We start from the raw sequence: 21347 nt of genomic DNA, 5'->3' as shown, positions 1-21347 counted from the left end.
TTGCATTTTTAGGCTTAAATTTCTCATTGTTTTTGTGCTATTTGGGGAGGGTAGCCTATGGATTTAGCAATTTAAAATCTATAGAATCCTCCTTAACATTAGACAATTGGTTAAACAGTCAAGTGCTTTTTTAATGACGTATATCACTGTTATTATTATTCAGAATAACATGATATTGGACTGACAGTGGGTTATTAATTTAAATTTCAAACTTAAGATGCAAATAAAATTGTGAACATATTTGGTATTAGCTGAATGGAATAACCTTCTTATGCTGCAATGCCACTTTACTGATTGTTTTTTTTTTTGTGACGTTACCTTCCTGCTTGGCCTAAGCCACTCCATTCACCTTCGCTACACTTGTGCTTACTCCACTGCCCTACCCTACCCCCAATTCCCACACATCCACTCCAACATAGCCTAAACTTGTACATCCAAAGACACCAACCACCAATTAAATCAAGCATCTAAACAGCACTAAAGTCCTTTCTTAGTTATCAATTAACCTTTTACTACACACTCTCATATCATTACATTTTACATAAAAATACTTTCCAGCTTACTCTTTCCACTCTCCCCATCCCGGCCTTTAATAATGCCAAAATCATTATTGTTCTACTGAAGCTAAGCCCCCACAAATTCTATCCATAATGGGAATTTACATCTCTCTGTGGAAATAACATCAGCACTGCTGAAGAATTACTATCATGGGTCACCTCTTGTATCCCACAAGAAAAGATCATTTTTGGAGATTTCAGTATTAACAGGTTGTCTGTCAATTATGAATATTCTTAAAATGCCATCAATCTCTATGGCCATAGCCAAATAATTACCTCTCTCACTTGCTACAAAAACAACACCAACAAAGACTCAATAATTGATTGGATGCTCACCTCCTCCCCTAACAACACATTCTCCTATGGCTGTCTCTCTCTACAATAATTGATTGGATACTCACCTCCTCCCCTAACAACACATTCTCCTATGGCTCTCTCTCTCTCTACAATAATTTATTGGATACTCACCTCCTCCCCTAACAAAACATTCTCCTATGGCTGTCTCTCTCTACAATAATTGATTGGATACTCACCTGCTCCCCTAACAAAACATTCTCCTATGTCTGTCTCTCTCTAATGTTCTAAATGACCACCTTCTTAACTTAGTCATCAGAGCTGAAAACCACACCCCAAACCACAGCACCTTAATGAATTATGCAATCTCTCACACTTCCAAAAAGAAACATTTCTCTAGAACTTATAGCTTTGTAAATGGCAATATCTAAAGGATCTCCCCTTAGATGATGGTGTTATTGAATTCTCCAGAAAAACAATTTAGCTCCCCTCAGAACAAAATTTGTAGCAGCTATACCAGCAACTTGGCTGAGCAGAATCACAAAGCATCTAATACAACTCAGAGACAAGGCCTGAATTTCCTGGATCAAAAATAAAGCACAGAACACCCTACAATTATTTTGTCAACTCAACATAACACTAAATACCAAATCAAAATACATAAAAACATGTACTGTTCAATTGTACAATCCAAAAATATTCAAAATCCAAAGATATTGTAGTCAGTTATTAACAAAATTCTCAAACCAGGCGATGTCACCCAACCCAAACCCACAGTGCCCAACAACACAGAACACACTGCCACTTTCTTTAATATGCACTTCAATTACTATATCCTCATAGGTGCATTTATAAGTCTTATAACACACCAGTTTTTCAAAGTTGTCTCATTCAAGTTTTACTACTGAATTTCCTGGCTGCAAACACTCCAGTCAGTCACACAGAAGCAAGATAACCATTGAAACATTAAAACCACCCATATACTAATATATATTCTTTGTTTCTGAAATATGTATAAACCCAAGATTTATTTCTAGTTTCTTTACATAAGCACAGTGCGTTTCTGTCTATATATATAAGTTTCACCCAATGAAGATTAGTTGTTTAGCTACTAAGAAGTGAAGCTATTTATAATCACAACAAGAAGATTTGTTGTTTTGGTATAAAGAATGTGAAGCTGTTTTTATTCACAAAAGTGAAGGAATTTTGGTCACAACCAGATGTTTTACTACTGTTTGGCATTTAATTTACAAATATTTTTTACTACTACTGCTTGGTGTTTTAGCTTAGCTCGAATAGCTCAGAAAGCTATTGTTTCATATTTTTTCTAGTTGTTTTAACCTGAATAGCTGGACACTGTCCACTATCTGATGGTTTAAGGTAACTAAATTTTAGGTTGTTCACACTGCTTTATTTCTAAACACTATATAAAGAAGGAAACAAAACTGAACTTAGTAACTACAGCCCTACTGCTATCCTAGCCCACTTATCTAAATTTCTTGAAAAATGCATTCAATCCCAGCTCCCCAAACACATTACTAAAAATAACCTCCTCTCCTCCACTCAACATGGCTTCCACCCCCATCAAAGCACTACTACAACCTTCCTACATTTCACTAATACTGTAAATACCTAAAGGACTGAAGCAAGGCTAGTATCTGCCCTTTTTCTAGACCATTCCAAAGCCTTTGACACAGTCTCACACCACATCCTTCCATAAAAACTCTCAGATCTAGGGTTCGATGAAATCTCTATCACATGGTTTAACAGCAGTCTCGCTAACAGATCCCAGGGCATATAATGGAACAAACACTTCCTCACTTTCTTCTCAGTGTCCACAGGCAGCCCCAAGGGTTCATTTTTGCTCCCATCCTTTGCAACATCTTCATTAATAACTTCCCAGGTGTCTTCAAATCAGCACCAATAATCAGTACACTGATGATCCCACCCTCATATGTAGCACCCAAAAACCATAACAGCATGCAACAAATCACTCAAGTATCCTCCTCCACTGAAATTCAACTAACTGACTCACAGCTTTTTCTTAACCCCAGAAATATTCAACTTATTCTCTTTATCCCAAGAAACCTCTCATCCCAGAGACCCTTCTTTGAAATTCCCTCAGGAAAAAACACTAAAATTGAAATTGTCCCACACACTAAGCTTAAAATTTGACTGCCACATTGAACATACAGTAAAGAAAACTCACCAGAAACTGGGCTTTCTATACAGTCAGTGATCTCATTATACCCTGCTATTTATTACCCTGCTGTTTACAACACTTACTACGTTATTATGCAGCCTCTGTTTCCACCAACTGACAAGTCTCTCAGCTTTCAAAGCTCAAGCAATGCTATAACAAAGTAGCAAGGTTTGCAGTAAATCACCCACAAAATTCCCACCAATGCCTAGCACTCAAAGACCTAAACTGTCTCAAACGATCCCACTTATTACCTTACACCCAACTTGCTACGTCTGATAACCTCATCTATAAATCTACAAAATGTCCATCTCTAATATTAACCCAGCCATGAATCCACCATGAAACTGTCACCAACAAGGGCAAAGGCAACCACGGACTAAGTAAACTTCCAAAGCCAAAGTAAAATGTAAAGCCAAATGTTTATTGCTTTTAATCCAGCTGTACCCCCCCCCCCCCCACTCAACCCAAACACTGCTCCTCCACATCACTAAATCCAGAAATACAGCTGGTAACAGTCTGTTCCCAAACTATGTCATCAAAGCATGGAACACCATACACATCTCTCTAAAAATAAAACATCTCAAACACTTTAAATAGAACCTAAAGTCATAGCTGCAGAATCTTTTGCTCTGTCCCTGCACTAACCCATGGATAAGTACCTCGTAATTAAGCTGTAACTAAGCTGTAACTCCATACTTCTACCTACAGTAGCATAGCTAGGGCAGGAGGAAAGCAGCAACTGCCTGTGTTCAAAGTATTTGAGCGTGTGATCAGATTGCTCATCAAATCCATCTATCATTTCAATCACTCTTTAGCGCAATACAATCTTTTAAAGGCTGGTATTGCATTTGCAGTCAAACCTGAGAACTGCTGCTCTCCAAAGTCTAGTCTAAATTGTAGCAAACTGCTTGATACAGTTTAAAAGTAAAAAAAAAATCTTGATTTGCAGTTGAACCTGAGTGCTGTAGCACTCTGTGTAGGGTATGAACTGTAGCAACTGCTTGCTAAATTTGTTGTAAGCAGTTTGCTAAAGTTTAAAGAGAGAGAGATAGATAGATAGATAGATAGATAGATAGATAGATAGATAGATAGATAGATAGATAGATAGATAGATAGATAGATAGATAGATAGATAGATAGAAAGATAGATGGATGGATGGATGGATGGATGGATGGATGGATGGATGGATGGATGGATGGATGGATGGATGGATGGATGGATAGATAGATAGACAGACAGATAGACAGACAGATAGACAGACAGATAGGTATTTTTTAAGTTAAAATTAGAGTGCCCTAGCACTCTGTGCAGGTTATAAACTGCAGCAACTATATCTTTCATTTGCAAGGAGCAGTTTGCTACAGTTAAAAGATAAATATATTTGTTTCTTTTTGTTTTAAAATAAAACCTGCATGCTGTAGTGCTACCTGAAGGGTATAAACTCTTCTTTTTTTCAATTTTTTTTTTTACAAAAATATGAGGAAGAAGGGTTGGAGGCAGGCAACAGAAACAGAACCTGAATGACTGAGGCAGGATGGGGGGAGGGTGTGCATCATGTATCTGCTCACCTGGTTGATGTGCCGATAGAAGGAATGGACGTTTTTTTTTTTACTTTCACAATACACTACAGCTGCGGACTTAAACATCTCTGTTGTCCTTCATTTGGGGAGGATAAATGCTTCAACCTACAAAGGCAATACACAGAACTAGTTTAATTAGCATTGTAGATGGACTACTGCTTCCATATTGATCATGAAACTTTGTATGCTACCAGTTTCAACTCTTATTTGCGGCTACCATGTAAATGCTATAAAAAGTATTGTTCTCTTATTCAGGGGAGGACTATGTCACTTCCTTTTTTGTAGGTGAAGAAGGTTTGTTAAAGCCACTTTCTGGTAAATTTCTTGTTGCTTTTATTCTATGTTAAATAAAATATCCATGATTGGAATCACTGGAGCTGTGCCTGAAATGTTGTGACATCAGTGTGCTACCCATGTAAAGAAACTTTTATTGTATTGTATGTTTGGTCTGCAGGAGAAGATGAAAGCAGAATTCCTGAATAATCTTCCTAACACACTTGAGCGATACTCTAAGTTTCTAGGGAACCGGAAATGGTTTGCTGGTGATAAGGTATGCTGTTTTATTTCTGTGAGTCAAAGGAAAATATTAATATGAACTCTGAGTAAAGATACAAATATATGCAATAATGTATTTCTGCATTAATGATAAAATAACCAAAACTGAACAACAAAACCACTGTTTTTAAAATGTCCACAAATAAGTAATTCTTGATCACATCCTATGGCATAAACTAAATTAATAACACACATTGCTTTCTCAAATTCTTCCAAAAAAAAATCTTACATGTGCCTTGTGGACCTGAACTCCTGCCAAAAAGAATGCAGATATGTATTTTTGCTGACAAAAATTCACATCTTTAATTTGGTGTACATAAATTTATATAGTTCCACATTTAGTTTTAAAACAGATTTATTTTCCCTAGCCATTATTGTATCTAGACAACATATGTATATATATATATATATATATATATATATATATATATATATATATATATATATATATATATATGTGTGTGTGTGTGTGTGTGTGTGTGTGTGTGTGTGTGTGTGTGTGTGTGTGTGTATTTTTTTATTTTCTTGTTTTACCTGAAACCAGTTAAACACTTTCATACCAGAATGCTCTGGATTAAGATAAGTGCTAACATAAGGATCTGCATAGATGGATTTGTTTGTTTAGTTATGTAATGTATCCATATATGTATTCTTTTCCATTGGATGCCCAGACTAACCCAACTGAGCCCAGAGAGCCTTTTCAGTGGATGCCCAGACTAACCCAACTGAGCCCAGAGAGCCTTTTCAGTGGATGCCCAGAGAAGAAGCTGCAGCATTTAAAGTCAAAAAGTAGTTTAGAATAAACAGCACACATATGAGTTTTCTATTAATAAAAGATAGTACGTGGTGCAATATGTAACAAAGGTGCATACACTGTTTGGTAACAGATACATATTGCTCACTATACTAGTATGTATAATGGAGATTCATTTATACATATTTAACTAACATATGATATGTATCTGTATTATATATTCTCATTTGTGAAAGTTTACTCCCTGTTAAACTATGCAGTGGTAATGCTGTAACTAGGTGATGACATGCTAGTCTATCAGGGTGAGTAGCAGAGCTTAGGTTAAAATAAGTTTACTGCTACAACTACTGTAAGTACTTAATGCAATGTAGGAGCTTGCATATGAGACAGCTGCTTACAAAGTAGGGTTTGTTATTGGGTCATCTGTTATAGAACTTATGATAATGTTCAACATTTGTTACAAGAGCAGCTCAGCTCCAAAAAGATGATAGATATATTTTTTTCTTTAGTTGAAATTAATTTGCACTGGGCTCTGATCGATGACCACATGGAATGCAGTTCTGTAATTTAACTGCAACTATGGTGTACAGTCTTCTTCTTCTTCTTCTTTCGGCTGCTCCCATTAGGGGTTGCCACAGCGGATCACCTGCTTCCATTTCTTCCTGTCCTCTGCATCTTGCTCTGTCACACCAACCACCTGCATGTCCTCTCTCACCACATCCATAAACCTTATCTTAGGCCTTCCTCTTTTCCTGTTACCTGGCAGCTTTATCCTTAGCATCTTTTTCCCAATATACTCAGCATCCCTCCTCAGCACATGTCCAAACCAACGTAATCTTGCCTCTCTGGTTTTGTCTCCAAACCTTCCAACCTGGGCTGACCCTCTAATATACTTATTCTTAATCCTGTCCACCCTCGTCACACCCAGTGCAAATCTTAACATCTTCAACTCTGCCACGTCAAGCTCTGACTCCTGTCTTTTTGTCAATGCCACTGTCTCCAACCCATATAACATAGCTGGTCTCACTACCCTCTTGTAGACCTTCCCTTTCACTCTTACTGGTCCTCGTCTGTCTCAAATAACTTCTGACACTCTTCTCCACCTACTCCATCCTGCCTGTACACTCTTCTTCACCTCTCTTCCACACTCACCGTTACTCTGAACTGTTGATCCCAATTACTTAAACTCATTAACCTTCGCCACCTCTACTCCCTGCATCCTCACCAATCCTCTGTCCCCCCCTCTCATTCACACACATATATTCTGTCTTAGTCCTGCTGACCTTCAGTCCTCTTCTCTCTAGAGCATATCTCTACCTCTCCAGGGTCTCCTCCACCTGTTCCCAACTCTCACTACAGATCACAATGTCATCTGCAAACATGATAGTCCACGGGGACTCCTGTCTGATCTCGTCTGTCAACCTGTCCATCACCATTGCAAATAAGAAAGGGCTCAGAGCTGATCCTTGATGTAATCCCACCTCCACCTTAAACGCATCCATCACTCCCACTGCAGACCTCACCGCTGTCACACTACCCTCGTACATATCCTGTACCACTCTTACATACTTCTCTGACACTCCTGACTTCCTCATACAATACCACAACTCCTCTCTAGGCACCCTGCAATATGTTTTCTCTAAATCCACAAAGACACAATGCAACTCCTTCTGACCTTCTCTGTACTTCTCCATCAACACTCTCAGAGCAAACATCCCATCTGTAGTGCTTTTTCCTGGCATGAAACCATACTGCTGATCACTAATCATCACCTCCCTTCTTAACCTTGCTTCCACCACTCTTTCCCATAACTTCATGCTATAGTACATCTGCATAATAATAATGTTGGACTTAACTGTGATTACTTTTACATTAGGGGATCATAAAGAGCTGTTGGGCATATATTTTTAGCAATTGTTTTTACGCCAGATATTTGGTTTCTATATAATACTGAGAGTTATTTTTAATTGGAGAGCATTTTAATAAATTTTGCAACTCCAGTTCAGATTTGTTTAAATACAAAGCAATTGTGAGTTTTATTTGAGTAGTTTGCAGCAAATGTAGCAATTTTGTTATATGTCATTTCTAGATTGTTTTAAGTTATATTTCTGTAGATTCATAACTATGGAAGATGCGTATAACAGGTTCGGGACCAGGAAGGGTTTTAACAGTTATCTTTGACTGCCCTTTCTGGATATTTTTATGTCCAGTTTTCTATCCAATGTAATGATCAGACATCAGGGTTTGATCTATAATTAACCACAGCTATTTAGTATAAGGTAAGTTTTTAATTGTGATGTTTTGTAGTGGTATTATTTTGTAAGACCTTTGAAATATAAAGAACTGGTCTGGATTTATTTGGATTCAAAAGTAGTTGTTCATAGGTATGTACTAGGCTAACAACCACCAGGACCTTCTTAAGCCTAGCCATACTTCCCAACCCAGCTGTGTCCCTATATATCATGGCCATTTATTAAGAGTGGGTATGTTAGTTAGGAAGTTTCTAAGGTTATGAGTTGGGTGGTATGTTATTATGGGTCTACTTTGATTTAAGGAAAACTCATTTCACTGAATTTCAATTCACCCTCAAAATAATCGCTGAAAGGTCAAATCTCTGGAAACTCATTTCACTGAATCATATTTCACTGACTGTAAGTACTGTTGGGCAAATAAAATGTATATGCGCTTTTCCCCACTGTAGTTTGATCCTGGAGTTAGTATATATAGTTAGGGGAGGTGGGGCACGTATCCCCCACCTACTTAGCTTTTATATTTATGAATGTCATTTCACTGAAAGCTAAAAATATAAAACCAAAAGTAGTGCCCCCCACACCCCCCTAACTATATATACTAACTCCAGGATCACACTACAGTGGGGAAAAGGGCATACATGTTTTATTTGCCAAACAGTACTTACATTCAGTGAAATGTGATTCAGTTAAATGAGTTTTCAGTGAATCAAAGTAGACCCGTTATTAGTGCCCAAGCTAACATACCCCCCCCCCCCACAAACACATAACCTGATTGTCTGATAGACTGCATCTGTCTATCAGAGACTTTGGAGGAAGACCAGGGGAGAATTTCTGATTTCCCATCCATTGATCAAGGTTAGACCTGAATAGAGTTAGGGATGGACTCTGCTTCACATGGATGGTGAGCCCGTTTCTGGAGCTTGGGCATCCCCTGAGACACATACCTTTCATCCTGTTTTCAATGATGTGTAGTGACTTCTGGGTTGTTGTTTTAAGTTTATTGATAGTTTTGGATGAGCACATAACGATTGCATCATTGGCATGTTGATCAACAACAACATCTGAAACTATTTTGTATACATCATCAATAAATATGTTGAACAATATGGGTCCTATAATTACTACTAATTATATTTACTTTTATTGAGTGTGGTGGTCCCACTAATCAAAGACAGCAGACCCAGGGGATGTTATACAGACTATGGAGAAATGTGTTCTTTTTCTAGTAACTGCCATGGGAATTTTAACATCCACCTAAGGTACTGGCACCTTAAGCTGGAGGAACAATGATTAAATGCATTTTCTGAATGGCAGCACCTAAACAGTGAGCCATTCTCCAAAGTGGCACAATATACACACCTGGGGCTGGATGACAATCCAGATCCTTCTAAAAGACAAGTGTGTAAATGAACATTGGAACTATCTCTGTTTTCTCCATGCCATGTGTTACATATATTTAATAACTACAGGGTTATGCTATCACTAACAAAAGCAGTGTACCTGTAAACTGCAGTATTTACAGGTGTGACACTCTGCTATGCTCTGCAGAGCAGAGTGTCACACTCTGCTATGCTCTGCACTACTTATATGTAATAACTCAGGGGTTATGCTGTCACTAACAAAAGCAGTGCACCTGTAAGCTGCAGTATTTACAGGTGTGACATTTTGCTATGCTCTGCACTACTTATATGTAATAACTCAGGGGTTATGCTGTCACTAACAAAAGCAGTGCACCTGTAAGCTGCAGTATTTACAGGTGTGACATTTTGCTATGCTCTGCACTACTTATATGTAATAACTCAGGGGTTATGCTGTCACTAACAAAAGCAGTGCACCTGTAAGCTGCAGTAATTTCAGTATGACATTCTGGATTCCGTCACAGCCGCACTCAGCTTCTCATGCTATACAAACACAGTTTTAGGCAACTGATGGAACCTTCCATTCACCTTTATAGCTGGTCAGGGAATGCAAACTAATTGGTCAGTCTTTAGTTTGCTTTCATTCAAATAGTTTCTGAAATATTATCAATTTTCAAAAGATCTGCTGAGTACAGTACATAAAATATCCCAAAATATCAGAGATCGCAGATCTCTAGTATTTATGTCAGTCAACCAAATATTAATTCTGTTGATTTCTGGCTGCAATGTTCTCCGGAATGTTACTGAAATGTTTGGCAAAAATGTTATTTGGTTTCACCTGCATCAGACTCCTTTTTTTTCAGGCAAATGTTCTGCAGCCGGTATGAATAACTCTTGGCATATGGCCTTGCTTTTTTTCAGCAGTATGCATTTACCAGCAGTACTGCTGCTTCATTTTGAAACATTTACATCTTTTTTTAATCATAAATACACTCAGACACTGAACAAAATCTTAACCTAAATAGAGCTAATAAAGATTACTCTTTTACCTTTCTAGGTATTGCTGCTTTGGTGAAATGTTTATTCCTACACAATAGACCTCTCTTCAAGAAGTATCTCTTAAAAAATGCCCTCGTCTACACCAAAATACCTAACACATACAAATGTCCTCATAAATTTAAGGGCAACTTTGACGACTGGTAAACTGTCTGATCAAATTATATATACTCACCTTAACCTGTACTGTACTTATATACTTAGATGTCCTTATTCACTTATTATGGAGCCCTTTATTTCTTGTCATACAAGGTAGTATGTATAATCCATGTTTCTCTAACTATATCTTTCTATCATTTTAAATCACCCATGAAAGCATTTATGTGTTAAAAATAATTACAATTTTCCTTTATTCACATCTTACTTTGCTTTGATATTCTATGGGCTTGTTTGATTTTTTTATACTATTAATTATTGTGTTGGCTAAATGCAAGTAGTTTTGTGTGTATATAGATGTGTTTAATAAAATTGATTTTTGCCAAAAAAATATATATAATCCCATCCAAATAAGTTACCCTCTGAGAGACAGTGTTTCTGTGGCCCTACAAGGATTAGAACAGTGGCCTGCTTTATCAGGTCCTTTACGGGTGTCCTACCCTGTGGATGCTGCAACATCAATGTCTCCATCACACAATGCTGCTCTCCTTCCAAAGTCAGTGAGCATATCTTTCATCCCTCCAGGGGTGCAGGGGCTCCTAATTCTGAAAATGGTAATATCTTTTAATCCTTCTTTTATTTATTGCCAATAATTGTCATTTGCTAAAATAATACGTGGGCTGATGCATGGATGCTTACAGACACTATCTGGGACAGAAGGACAAGGGCAAATGAAACAAACAAACAAATGAACAAACAAATATGTGTCACAACCGTGAGGCAGACAACTTACAACTGAGTGACCCTGCTGCTCGTCTGGATACTACTGGTCTTTTATCACTAGTCCAGTCAAACACAAATCTCGTCCTTGAATTTTGCGGGTTATCAGCACAAGCTATGTGGGGGGTGTCATCACTTCTTTGATATCTACATACATGCCAAGCAGATTTTCCAGTCTCATTCATAATACAAATAACCAGGACCATCTACTTTTCTGACCATTTCTTAACTTTGTATATGTCTTCTCCAAGTATCCTCTCTTGCATTAACTGTGTACCCTTGGCATCTGACCCTTGAAATAAATTGGCTCATTTGCCATTTTCCAGTTTTCTAGTCTCTGGTCAACACTTGCTGTTCTCTGGTAATACTTCTGAAGGCATCCTTTCCATGTATAACATTGTGTCTTAGCAAATAGCAGACAATTCTTCTAAATGCAACCTAACCTAATTCTGCATTTGGCATCTTGGCCAGAAATTCAGGTGGATTTGGACAGATGACAGGGTTGTTGAGGGACAGATTTCCTTCCTTCCATTGGATGCAGTGGCCTCAGAGTTGATTATAATATGCAGTTAAAGCATAGTGATTATAACCTCCTGCATGGGGGGTGTGATAGAACAAATAATTTCCTACCCCCATCTGAGAAAAAACTGCCCAAATTATTAGCTGTTTTGTCCTGTTTGGAAAGTTACTTTAGACTGAATGACCTAGATTACCTCTGAATATGTGGTTTAATGAAATTTAATCTGCAATGTGATTTTCAGGAACAACATTACTGGGGTTGTACAGGTGGTTTTATCTTTAGCATTATAGTAACTGAGCAAACATTATATATTTTGTAATGCAGAGACTATAATCATTTGATTAATTTATTTAGCGGTTTTGAAAAACCTTTCCATATAGTTTCCATCTACCTCATATTTCCTTGGCTAGGTGACTACATACAGACATAAATACCAGGATTCATAGAGATTAAATACATGCACTAGTGAGGCTTCTGTCTGTTACTTATGATATACTGGAGTATAAAGTGGGTATGAATATGCAAACAGTGACAATGTGCATGTCTAAGCAGCTGAAATTAGAACAGGGCTAAAAAAGCCACAAGCCAACCACAGTGGAGTGCAGGAAGCAGTAAACTGTGGAGGAAGAGATGCATATTGCAAACACCTGCCACCTAGACAAAGGAGGAAAGAGAACTAAAGGGCAGTAGAAAATGGAGAAATACAGAAAGCAGAGGTACACACAAAGGAACACCAAACAGAGGTACACACAAAGGAACACCAAACAGAGGTACACACAGAGGAACACCAAACAGAGGTACACACAAAGGAACACCAAACAGAGGTACACACAGAGGAACACCAAACAGACGTACACACAAAGGAACACCAAACAGAGGTACACACAGAGGAACACCAAACATAGGTACACACAAAGGAACACCAAACAGAGGTACACACAAAGGAACACCAAACAGAGGTACACACAGAGGAACACCAAACAGAGGTACACACAAAGGAACACCAAACAGAGGTACACACAGAGGAACACCAAACAGAGGTACACACAAAGGAACACCAAACAGAGGTACACACAGAGGAACACCAAACAGAGGTACACACAGAGGAACACCAAACAGAGGTACACACAAAGGAACACCAAACAGAGGTACACACCGAGGAACACCAAACAGAGGTACACACAAAGGAACACCAAACAGAGGTACACACAGAGGAACACCAAACAGAGGTACACACAAAGGAACACCAAACAGAGGTACACACAAAGGAATACCAAACAGAGGTGCACACAAAGGAACACCAAACAGAGGTACACACAGAGGAACACCAAACAGAGGTACACACAAAGGAACACCAAACAGAGGTACACACAGAGGAACACCAAACAGAGGTACACACAGAGGAACACCAAACAGAGGTACACACAAAGGAACACCAAGCAGAGGTACACACAGAGGAATACCAAACAGAGGTACACACAAAGGAATACCAAACAGAGGTACACACAAAGGAACACCAAACAGAGGTACACACAGAGGAACACCAAACAGAGGTACACACAAAGGAACACCAAACAGAGGTACACACAAAGGAATACCAAACAGAGGTACACACAAAGGAACACCAAAACAGAGGTACACACAGAGGAACACCAAACAGAGGTACACACAAAGGAACACCAAACAGAGGTACACACAAAGGAATACCAAACAGAGGTACACACAAAGGAACACCAAACAGAGGTACACATAAAAGCAACAGCAAATACAGGTATACACAAAAGCAACAGCAAACAGAAGTACACCACAAAAGCAACAGCAAACACAGGCACACACAAAAGCTACAGCAAACACAGGCTCACACAAAATCTACAGCAAACACAGGCTCACATAAAAACAACAGCAAACAGAGGCACACACAAAAGCAAAGCATGCAGTGTAGCACCGAAAGGGTTAATATGGCCTGCATGCTCTTTTATTTTAAAACTGGGCATATTTTCAGCAATTTTACAATGCAGATTTTCTTCTCACACTGAAACTAATATTCAAACACTATTCATGCACCAGTTTTGAAATTACTGTCACTTTGTCTCTGTATGCACTTTCTTAAAATGTATACAATTGCTTTGAAATATGTTTTGCCCTTTTTTACTTTAAGTAGCAACCAATCATTTAAATGCTTTTCTGATTGTAATTTCATAGGATTAGCCTAAAACTGGTCCACTGAGATCAGTGCACTAGCCCAATAAACAAACTTAAATAAATAAAAACTTTGTATTCTATTAGTATGAGAAAAACATTTTTTTCACTTTATAGTTTATTCATTATAAAGCAGATGCAATGTACCACAGCAATGCATACAAATTACTATTGAGTAATACATTAAAAATGCTTTGTTTTATTTCAGGAATTCACTATATTCAAGTTCACCCTGTTCACGTACTTCAACATTAAGCCATTAAGATACCCCTTTATGAAAACATAATTATTACTGTGTATTGCCATTGAGTTGTTTGCAGCTTTCAGTGCATAAATTGCTTAATACTATTGTTCCCCTTCATTGCTTATTACATGTAAGTCACTGTATATTGATTAATAACTCCCATTAGGGGTATATTCTTATGTACATAAACTCATGGTATATCGATCATTTAGTAATCATTACACATTTCTAAAAGTTACTATATATTATTTGGTAGTCACTCTGTCTACTTACTAAAGTCAGTTGTTTGTGTCTAGAATCACACTTTAACATTTTATGAATTTATATTATATAAATGTGCCCAAATGTCTTCCTATTTGTTATAAAATGTTTCAACACTTTTTATTGGTATTGGGCTCTTACAACCTCCTCGACTGCCACCTTGGAACAATGCAATGCTTTCTTGTTTTTTTTATTACCTGCCTCCACTCAATCTCATTTTTGCCTTTTGACTAATTTCTGGTGCTTTTTGAATATTGAAATTTCACGTAAGATGCCCTTGTTGCCTCTTAGTGTGCATTTTCCCTAAATGTATATTTGCTATGGAACATTGTTCAGTTCACAGACAGCAGAGATGCTGTTTAGTGCTTCTTTAGTCATAGACTTCCGTTCCTTGGGTGGTGCCCCTATTTGGCATACCCATCTAAATACTGACCACAGATTAAATGCTTGTATGCAGTACAGTACAATACCTTTAAACTAACTTCTTCCTAGCTAATAGGAGTTCATTGGGTCTTTCCTCAAAGCTAGAGTGTTAGTTCAGTCTTAGTGTGTCTATTGTAGCTATAGAAAGATAGTTTTTAAAGCCATGTTTTGCAGTGATATATGCATTTGAAGTGCCCTAAAATTTTGATACTTAGAACACAATGTATTCTGTGCCAATCAGAAACAAGGTGACATAAATGAATTTACAGGACAGTGGTAGCTACAGAGTATACATTTTTTATTCAGGATACATTTTATAGGTGTTTGCATTGGCTGCTTCATACATACACTGTGACAATGTTGTATTTGTTACTAAGAACATACACTGTGACAATGTATTTGTTACTTAGTACAAACACTGTGATAATGTTATATTTGTTACTTAGTACATACATTGTGGCGATGTTGTATTTGTTACTTAGTATATACATTGTGACGATATAGTATTTGTTATTTACTACATAAACTGTGCGTTGTCTAGCTGCAAATGGGGATGTTGCTTTTCATATCATTATATTTTGTCTCTCGTAGCTCACATTTGCTGATTTCCTTATGTATGAGATATTGGACCAGCATCGTTTGTTTGAACCTACATGTGTTGAAAGTTTCACAAACCTTAAGGATTTTCTTGGTCGATTTGAGGTAAGAAGTTAAATAAATGCTGTTTTCATGCCATGTGCCTGCTGCTTTGAATAAAGTAGGGCATGCTTCTAGGAAAATAAGATGGTGTTAGTGGAATTGATCTTATGTCACACTAAGTGTGTGTGGTGTGTGTGTGTGTGTGTGTATGGGTGTGTGTGTGTGTGTGTGTGTGTGTGTGTGTGTGTGTGTGTGTGTGTGTGTGTGTGTGTGTGTAGGTCTTTACATTTGTGAGTCTGTATGTGTCTGTGTGTGTGTTCAAGTAAGCCTTTGTATGTTTATATATTTGTGCATATGTATGTGTGTGTTTGCGTGCGTGCATACGCATGGGATTGTGTGCCTTCTTTGTGTATCTATGTACGTGTATGTTTGTATGTATATGTATATATACTTATATATTTATTTATATATATATATATATATATATATATATATATCGAGAGAGAGAGAAAGAGACACACACACACACACACACACACACACACACACACACACACACAAACACACACAAAATATGTATATATATATATATATATATATATATATATATATATATATATATATATATAGATATGGATTCACTTCATAATCTCGAAATACTGAAATATCGAATTTCAGTATCTCGAGACAATGAAACCGAATCCACAAAACACTGAAACAACAAAACCCCGAACCCAAAACTACGAAATTCAAAACACCGAACAAACTGCACACACTACACCATGCATACACCACAACACCCACATCACAACATAAACAAACAAAACTACACACACATACACAATTCATACACACATGAACCCTGCACCCACCATGGGGGGCTGTGCCCCCACACACCCCTACTTATATATACTAACTCAGAGACTATGGCTCAGACCATCCCTGACTAAGGCTCAGAACAGCCCTGACTAATGCCCAGACCATCCCCCTAAGGCCCAGACCACCCCCCCTGACTAAGTCCCAGGCCATCCCCTGACTAGGGCCCAGGCCACTTCTGACTAAGGCCATACCACCCCCTGACTAATACCCAGATCATCCCCTGAATAAGGCTCAGAACAGCCCTAAGGCCCAGAAAATCCCCATGGCCCAGACCACCCCTTGACTAAGGCCCATGCCCTCCCCTGACTAAGGCCCAGTTCACCCCTGACTAAGGCTCAAAACAGCCCTGACTAAGGCCCAGTCGATCCTCTAAGGCCCAGACCACCCCTTGACTAAGCCCCAGACCATACCCTGACTAAGCCAGTCCATCCTTTAAAGGCCAGACCACCCCTTGACTATGGCCCATACCCTCCCCTGACTAAGGCCCAGGTCACCCCTGACTAAGGCTCAGTACAGCCCTGACTAAGGCCCAGACCATCTACTAGGCTCAGAACAGCACTGACTAAGGCCCAGATGACCTACTAAGGCCAAGATCACTCCTTGCTAAGGCCCAGACCATCCCCTGCCTAAGGCCCAGGCCAGCCTTGACTAAGGCCATACCACCCTTAACTAAGGCCCAGACCATCCCCTGACTAAGGCTCAGAAAAACCCTGACTAAGGCCCAGATCATCCCCTAAGGCCCAGGCCACCCCTTGCCTAAGGCCCAGACCATCCACTGACTAAGGCCTAGGCCAGCCCTGATTAAGGCCATACCACCCCCTGACTAAGGCCCAGACCATCCCCTGACTAAGGCCCAGGCCAGCCCTGACTAAGGCCATACCACCCCCTGACTAAGGCTCAGACCATTCCTTACTAAGGCTCAGAACAGCCCTGAATAATACCCAGACCATCCCCTAAGGCCCAGACCACCCACTGACTAAGGCCCAGATGATCCCCTGATTAAGACCCAGGCCAGCCCTGACTCAGACCATTCCAACCCCTGACTAAGGCTCAGACCATCCCTGACTAAGGCTCAGAACGGCCCTGACTAATGCCCAGACCATCTCCTAAGGCCCAGACCACCCTTTAACTAAGGCTTAGACCCTCCCTTAACTAAGGCCCAAGTCATCCCTGACTAAGGCTCAGAACAGCCCTGACTAAGGTCCAGACAATCTACTAGGCTCAGAACAGCCCTGACTAAGGTCCAGACAATCTACTAGGCTAAGAGCAGCTCTGACTAAGGCCCAGACTATCTACTAAGGCCCAGACCACCCCTTGATTAAGGCCAAGACCACCCCCTAACTAAGGCCCAGATGATACCCTGACTAAGGCCCAGGCCAGCCATGACTAAGGCCATACCACACCTGCCTAAGACTCAGACCATCCCTGACTAAGGCAGAGAGCAGCCTTGACTAATGCCCAGACCATCCCCCTAAGGCCCAGACCACCCCCCTGACTAAGTCCCAGGCAATCCCCTGACTAAGGCCCAGGCCACTCCTGACTAAGGCCATACCACCCTCTGACTAAGACTCAGACCGTCCCCTGACTAAGGCCCAGGTCATCCCTGACTAAGACTCAGAACAGCCCTGAATAAGGCTCAGACCATCTACTAAGGCCCAGATCACCCATTGAATAAGGCCCAGACCCTCCCCTGACTAAGGCCCAGGTCATCCCTGACTAAAACTCAGAACAGCCCTGACTAAGGCCCAGACCATCTACTAAGGCCCAGAACACTCCTTGACTAAGGCCCAGATGATCCCCTAACTAAGGCCCAGGCCACCCCTGACTAAGACCATACAACCCCCAACTAAGGCCAGATCATCCCCTGACTAAGGCCCAGACCATCACCTAAGTCCCAGATCACCCCCTGAGTAAGGTCCAGATCACCCCCTAATTAAGGCCCAGACCAACCTTGACTAAGGTCCAGAAAACCCCCCGACTAAGGCCTAGACCACATCCTAAGGCTCAGAACAGCCCTGACTAAGGCTCAGAACAGCCCTGACTATGGCCCAGACAATCCCCTAAGGCCCAGACTACCCTGTGAAAAAGGCACAAACTATCTCCTGACTAACGCCCAGACCATCCCCTGACTAAGGCTCAGAATAGCCCTAACTAAGGCCCAGGCCATCCCCTAAGACCCAGACCACCCCCAGACTAAGGCCCAGACCATCCACTGACTGAGGCCCAGGCCAGCCTTGACTAAGGCCATACTACCACCCCCTGACTAAAGCCCAGACCATCCCCTGACTAAGGCTCAGAAAAACCCTGACTAAGGCCCAGACCATCCCCTAACACCCAGACCACCCCCTGACTAAGGCCCAGACCATCCACTGACTAAGGCTTAGGCCAGCCCTGACTAAGGCCATACCACCTCCTGACTAAGGCCCAGACCATCTCCTGACTTAGTCCCAGACCATCCCCTGACTAAGGCTCAGAACAACCCTGACTAAGGACCAGACCATCCCCTAAGGCCCAGACCACCCCCTGACTAAGGCCCAGATCATCCACTGACTAAGGCCCAGGCCATCCCTGACTAAGGCCATACCACCCCTGATTAAGGCTCAGACCATTCCTGACTAAGGCTCAGAACAGCCCTGAATTGTGCCCAGACCATCCCCTAAGGCCCAGACCACCCCCTGACTAAGGCCCAGATCATCCACTGACTAAGGCCCAGGCCAGCCCTGACTAAGGCCATACCACCCCCTGACTAAGGCTCAGACCATTCCTGACTAAGGCTCAAAACAGCCCTGAATAATGCCCAGACCATCCCCTAAGGCCCAGACCACCCCCTGACTAAGGCCTAGATGATCCCCTGACTAAGTCCCAGGCCAGCCCTGACTAAGACCATACCATCCCCTGACTAAGGCTCAGACCATCACTGACTAAGGCTCAGAACAGCCCTGACTAATGCCCAGACCATCTCCTAAGGTCCAGACCACCCTTTTACTAAGGCTCAGACCCTCCCTTGATGAAGGCCCAAGTCACCCCTGACTAAGGGTCAGAACAGCCCTGACTAAGGTCCTGACAATCTACTAGGCTCAGAACAGCTCTGACTAAGGCCCAGACCATCTACTAAGGCCCAGACCACCCCCTTGACTAAGGCCCAGACCACCCCCTGACTAAGGCCCAGATGATCCCCTGACTAAGGCCCAGGCCAACCCTGACTAAGGCCATACCATCCCCTGACTACGGCTCAGACCATCCCTGACTAAGGCTCAGAACAGCCCTGACTAATGCCCAGACCACCCCCCATGACTAAGTCCCAGACCATCCCCGGACTAGGGCCCAGGCCACTTCTGACTAAGGCCATACCACCCCCTAAGACCCAGATCATCCCCTGACTAAGGCTCAGAACAGCCCTGACTAAGGCCCAGACCATCCCCATGGCCCAGACCACCCCTTGACTAAGGCCCATGCCCTCCTCTGACTAAGGCCCAGTTCACCCCTGACTAAGGCTCAGAACAGCCCTGACTAAGGCCCAGTCCATCCTCTAAGGCCCAGACCATGCCTTGACTAAGCCCCAGACCATACCCTGACTAAGCCAGTCCATCCTTAAAGCCCAGACCACCCCTTGACTAAGGCCCATACCCTCGCCTGACTAAGGCTCAGGTCACCCCTGACTAAGGCTCAGTACAGCCCTGACTAAGGCCCAGACCATCTACTAGGCTCAGAACAGCTCTGACTAAGGCCCAGACGACCTACTAAGGCCAAGACCACCCCTTGACTAAGGCCCAGACCATCCCCTGCCTAAGACCCAGGCCAGCCTTGACTAAGGCCATACCACTCCCTGACTAAGGCCCAGACCATCCCCTAAGGCCTAGACTACCCGTTGACTAAGGCCCAGACCATCCACTGACTAAGGCCTAGGCCAGCCCTGACTAAGGCCATACCACCCCCTGACTAAGGCCCAGACCATCCCCTGACTAAGGCCCAGACCATCCCCTGACTAAGGCTCAGAACAACCCTGACTAAGGCCCAGACCATCCCCTAAGGCCCAGACCACCCCCTGACTAAGGCCCAGATCATCCATTGACTAAGGCCCAGGCCAGCCCTGACTAAGGCCATACCACCCCCTGACTAAGGCTCAGACCATTCCTGACTAAGGCTCAGAACAGCCCTGAATAATGCCCAGACCATCCCCAAGGCCAAGACCACCCCCTGACTAAGGCCCAGATGATCCCCTGACTAAGACCCAGGCCAGCCCTGACTAAGACCATACCATCTCCTGACAAAGGCTCAGACTATCCCTGAGTAAAGCTCAGAGCAGCCCTGACTAATGCCCAGACCATCTCCTAAGGCCCAGACCACCCTTTTACTAAGGCTCAGACCCTCCCTTGACTAAGGCCCAAGTCATCCCTGACTAAGGCTCAGAAGAGCGCTGACTAAGGTCCAGACAATCTACTAGGCTCAGAACAGCTCTGACTAAGGTCCAGACCATCTACTAAGGCCCAGACCACCCCTTGACTAAGGCCCAGACCACCCCCTAACGATGGCCCAGATGATACCATGACTAAGGCGCAGGCCAGCCCTGACTAAGGCCATACCACCCCCCCCTGTCTAAGGCTCAGACCATCCCTGACTAAGGCACAGAGCAGCCCTGACTAATGCCCAGACCATCCGTCTAAGGCCCAGACCACACCCCCTGACTAAGTCCCAG

At 41.7% G+C, this 21347-nt stretch overlaps 1 protein-coding gene across 1 annotated transcript in view; it reads left to right on the top strand.

Moving 5' to 3' along the window:
- The window catches only part of LOC122802013 (glutathione S-transferase Mu 6-like), a 246524-nt gene that overhangs the window by 178257 nt on the left and 46920 nt on the right, over positions 1-21347 (top strand). The window contains exons 6-7 of the mRNA XM_044071759.1: positions 5090-5185; positions 15725-15835. Coding sequence (XP_043927694.1) covers positions 5090-5185; positions 15725-15835 — 207 coding nt within the window. The remainder of the gene's footprint in view (positions 1-5089; positions 5186-15724; positions 15836-21347) is intronic.

Source organism: Protopterus annectens, chromosome 5.part0 (assembly GCF_019279795.1).
Source record: "Protopterus annectens isolate FY-2018-M chromosome 5.part0, PAN1.0, whole genome shotgun sequence".
NCBI lineage: Eukaryota > Metazoa > Chordata > Ceratodontiformes > Protopteridae > Protopterus > Protopterus annectens.
The sequence above is the reverse complement of the archived record's forward strand: the minus strand, read 5'-3'. Positions and strand labels throughout refer to the sequence as shown.